Source organism: Scylla paramamosain, chromosome 29 (genome assembly GCF_035594125.1).
Source record: "Scylla paramamosain isolate STU-SP2022 chromosome 29, ASM3559412v1, whole genome shotgun sequence".
Taxonomy (NCBI): Eukaryota; Metazoa; Arthropoda; class Malacostraca; order Decapoda; family Portunidae; genus Scylla; species Scylla paramamosain.
The window spans coordinates 14411880-14416879 of record NC_087179.1 but is presented as its reverse complement, the minus strand read 5'-3'; the positions used below and the strand labels follow the sequence as shown (position 1 = coordinate 14416879).

Below are 5000 nucleotides of genomic sequence, written 5' to 3'. Positions count from 1 at the left end.
CAGATTGGGAGACAGTGTTGGGCAGAGCGTAGGAGAGTAAATAAAGAGTACACAAAAACATTATAGACAGGAACAAATGGGGCCTGCTCTGCCAAGCCCACACCCCCTTGAGAAAGTTGCAGGGAGGTGTCACACTAGATTAGATCAGATTAGATGCAGACAGGACAATATAAGCTTAGTACAGGCAAGGCAGTGGACACAGACACACGCACTCAGACACCCCTCCCTGGCTCAGTGGTAATGCCCTTGCCTGTTGCTTGCTGGCCTGAGGTTCACATCCCAATCAGATGGTGGGGTAGTTAGTGTTTGTATGGGTGTTTATGGGTGTGTATGGGTGTGATAGGTCTGAGTTCTACCCATATGATGAAGTATAGGTGTTTCAAGGTATAGTTGGCAATGTTGTGTACAGTGTATGGTCCTTAACACACACACACACACACACACACACACACACACACACACACACACACACACACACACTGAGAAGAGATCTAATTAAACATACATACATAGAAGGGGAGATCTAATTAGAAGTTACTGAATGTACTAGCAGGAATATTGAGAAGTTATTTATTATTGAGACAAACAAGGAGGCAGGATAATAAAAGAGAACACATGGTGAGGAAGGGTAGGTTGTCTGAATGATGTCAAAAGAAAAAAAAACAAGATACTTAAAGAGAAGACAGGGAAAGTTGTGAAATGGTAGACTGAATGATAGGAAAATAAATAAATAAAATAGAATAAAAAATAGAGATTCCTGAATAGAAAGACTGACACATACGATGAACAAGAAGAGGCAATAGAATATAAATAAAGGCAAGAAATTTGACATGAACTGAAGGAAAGACTAAACAAAAACAAATAATAAAAAATAGATAAATAAATAAATAATAAAATAAAACAAAACAAAAATACAGCTTCCTAAACACAAACAAAAGACACAAACAACAAGAGACCATAAAATAAAACAAACCAGAAAGAAAGAACCAACCAACAAACAAACAAACAAACAGAACCAAACCACAAAATCTATGACCCAGTAAACACACACACACACACACACACACACACACACACACGGAGACACTCACTGCTAGCGGTCTCACTGGTCAGCCTGGGGTCATGGTGGTCCTGGGCAGAGCGGGTCTTCTCCTTCTCCTTCTTCTCCTCCTTTGTCATTTTCTCTGCCTTCTCCACCTTTTTTTCTGTCTTCTCTTTGATCTTCTTTCTTTTGTGGTCCTTGTGTTTCGTGTCCTTAAGGCAGTTCTCGCTGTGGAGGTGCAGGTGGAGGTACAGGTGGAGGAGGGTTGGTGGAGGGGAAAATGTATGAGAAGGTGGAAGTAAAGGGGGAGGGAGGGAGGGAGGGAGGGAGGCACGGGGGAGGCGGAGGTGTAGGTGGAGGAAGGATGGTGGAAGGAAAATGCACGTGAGAGAAAGAGAAGGGAAGGGAAGGGAAGGGGAGGGAGGGAGAGAGAGAGAGAGAGAGAGAGAGAGAGAGAGAGAGAGAGAGAGAGAGAGAGAGAGAGAGAGAGAGAGAGAGAGAGAGAGAGAGAGAGAGAGAGAGAGAGAGAGAGAGAGAGAGAGAGAGCAATTAGATAAAACATCTTTATAACAAACAAAAACAATAACAACTACTACTACTGCTACTATGACTACCACCACCACCACCACCACCACCACCAACAACAACAACAACAATAATAATTCCAACCTCAGTCTTACCACATAAACTTTTAATACTACCACTAACATCACTATCATTATTCAACACGACAGCCTGACCTGACCTGAATAAAAACCACAAGTCATGTATTGCATCATTACCAGCAATACATAATGAAATTCTACAAAACACAGGTGTAGTATAGGTGATTAATGAAGTCTGCAGGTATATATATGTGTACAGGTAAGCACTGCAATTATGTATGTTTGTATGGTACCTGTGTGTGTATAGTTTTGTGTGTGTGTGTGTGTGTGTATGTGTGTGTGTGAATGAGTGATGTGAGTGAGTAACTGAATGATGACTGAATGAAGGGATGAATAACTGATTGACTGACTGACTGACTGAATGAATGAATGAAAAGATGAACAAAGTGACTGACAAAATGAATGACTGACTAACTGACTGAAGGGCTGAATAACTGACTGAATGACTGACTGACTGAATGATTGGTTGGTTAACTGACTGACTGACTGAAAGAATGGATGAATAAATGAAACTGATTGACTAAATAAGTGGCCGACTGACTGATTGACTGACTGACTGAATAAACGAAAGGATGAACTGACTAACTGACAGACTAACAAACAAACTAATCAACTGACAGAATGTTTAACTGACTGACTAAAAACATCAAAACAAACAGAGAACAGACTCAATGCGATCAAAACAATTAGATCGTATTCGGAAACAAGGCTTGGCTTTCTCACCACAACTATTTTCAAAGGCCACAGAGATGATTAGGTGGTTTCTAAAGATTGTCCCTCCTGTTAATAATGTAGACATTTTGCTAATCTGCCAGTAGAACCATGAAAACATCCTTAACTAAAAAAAACGTGTCATTTCAACTAGAGCCTTTTGAAAGTAGTGGTGTGGTGCAGATGCATTTCAGAATAAAGGTTCTTTCACACACACACACACACACACACACACACACACACACACACACACACCTGAAGTCGGCATTGTCCCCAAACCCGCTGCTGTGACTGGACCCGCTGTTGAGACTCTTGCTGCCGCTGTAACTGCTGTGAGAGGGAGACAAAAATAACAGCATTAGTAAGGGCTGGAACCAATATATATACATAACTAAAAAAAAAAAAAAAAGAAGGAAATAGAACATCAAGTTATGAAAAGTAAAACATGAATTTATTGTTACTGTTATTGCAAAAGTGATTGCAATGCTGTTTATATGCTGTTAAATTTTGCTGTAAGGAGGGAAGGAAGTAGGATGTGTTCATAACGATTTGCTGTGGAGTAAAGAAGATAGGAGTGTATGTAATGCTGTTCAAATGCTGTTAAGTGCTGTTAAATTTTACTATAAGGAAGTAAAGTAGTAATATGTGTAGTTATAATTATTTGCTGTGAAAATGTTAAGAAAGAGGTGGTTTGAAATGCTGTAGAATGCTGTGGAATGCTGTGGAATGCTGTGGAATGCTGTGGAATGCTGTGAAATGCTGTTAAATTCAAGAAAGGGAGGATAGGTAGTGATATGCAACATGTGGTATGCTGTGTAAGTAAGAAGTGGTTTGTTGTGCTGTGATATGCTGTTAAGTGCTTTGTAGTTTTGCTGCACACTATACAAACAAATAAAATGCTGTGAAATTATATATGCTGTACTGTAAGATAGAAAAAACATGCAGGTATCTTGGAAAATGCTGTGGACATGCCAAATGCTGTGGTATGCTGTTAAGTTTCTGCTGTGTGCTGTGAAAAGTGAAAAAAAATAAATACTTTGGTGTGAAACGTATTAAAATCACACGCACACACACACACACACACCTGTTAGTCTATGTAAGCACAACCTGTTGACTCTCTCTCTCTCTCTCTCTCTCTCTCTCTCTCTCTCTCTCTCTAATATGATTGGCAATTGGCAAGGGTGTAACTTGAGAGAGAGAGAGAGAGAGAGAGAGAGAGAGAGAGAGAGAGAGAGAGAGAGAGAGAGAGAGAGAGAGAGAGAGAGAGAGAGAGAGAGAGAGACTTGAAATAGACGGCCATTCCTGCCATTCTGCGTAGATCGATGTGTGGGTGTGTGTGTGTGTGTGTGTGTGTGTGTGTGTGTGTGATTAGATAAGAAGTGGGGCAAGTTGGATGAGGAGGAGGAGGAGGAGGAGGAGGAGGAGGAGGAGGAGGAGGAGGAGGAGGAGGAGGAGGAGGAGGAGGAGGAGGAGGATCATGTTTATATTCAAAGATTTATAAATTTGCGAGAGAGAGAGAGAGAGAGAGAGAGAGAGAGAGAGAGAGAGAGAGAGAGAGAGAGAGAGAGAGAGAGAGAGAGAGAGAGAGAGAGATTGCTTACCTAACTCGACCTTCTCTTTCTCCCTTTCTACCTTCCTTTCTTAATCCCTTTCTCCTCCTCCTCCTTCTTTTCGTCCTCTTCCTAAACACACACACAGGTTAAATAAGATGGGGGTGACTCTCTCTCTCTCTCTCTCTCTCTCTCTAAAGGTGGTGGTGATGGTGGTGTCGTGTCATCCTTATCGACACACACACACACACACACACACACACACACACACACACACACACACACACAAGGTTCAACACGTGAGAGAGAGAGAGAGAGAGAGAGAGAGAGAGAGAGAGAGAGAGAGAGAGAGAGAGAGAGAGAGAGAGAGAGAGAGAGAGAGAGAGAGAGATATGAGTTGACAATTTTCACTCCTCCTCCTCCTCCTCCCCCACCTCCTTCTCTTCCTTTCCTTATTCCTTGTGTCTTCTGTCATTGATTCTCCCACGTCTTCTTCTTCTTCTTCTTCTTCTTCTTCTTCTTCTTCTCCTTCTTCTTCTTCTTTCTTATTATTTCCAACTCATTTACATCTTCTTTCCTTTCTTCCTTTCTTTCTTCTTCTCTGTATCCTTTCATCACCATAGTATCCTCCTCCTCTTCCTCTTCCTCCTCCTCTTACTACTACTACTACTACCATTTTGATTTTCCTCATCGCTACTTCTACCACATCAAACCCCCCCTCCCTCCTCCTCCTCCTCCTCCTCCTCCTCCTCCGTATCCTTCACCTACTTATCAAGGATTAGGCCTATTGGGTTTACTCTGTTTCTTTCTCCTCCTTCTTTTCTTCTTCCTCCTCCTCCTCCTTTTCTTCTTCTTCCTCCTCCTATTTTTCTTCCTACTCTTCCTCTTCCTCCTCCTCCTCCTCCTCCTTTTCTTCCTATTCTTCTTCCTCTGCCTAGCTCCTTGTAAATCTTTTCTTATTAATTTGTTTTTTTTTTCACGTTTTCCTTTATTATTTCTTCACTTCTTCTTCTTCTTGTTCATTATTCTACT

The 5000-nt window shown here is 41.4% G+C and overlaps 1 protein-coding gene across 5 annotated transcripts in view; it reads right to left on the bottom strand.

Annotated features, from left to right (window-relative positions):
* LOC135115373 (period circadian protein-like) overlaps nt 1-5000 on the bottom strand; it is a 49688-nt gene that overhangs the window by 26414 nt on the left and 18274 nt on the right. For all 5 annotated transcript variants that reach the window (XM_064032078.1, XM_064032076.1, XM_064032080.1 and 2 more), the window contains exons 3-4: nt 2674-2748; nt 1092-1270 (exon numbers count right to left, since the gene is read on the bottom strand). In XM_064032078.1, the coding sequence (XP_063888148.1) occupies nt 1092-1270; nt 2674-2748 (254 nt within the window). The remainder of the gene's footprint in view (nt 1-1091; nt 1271-2673; nt 2749-5000) is intronic.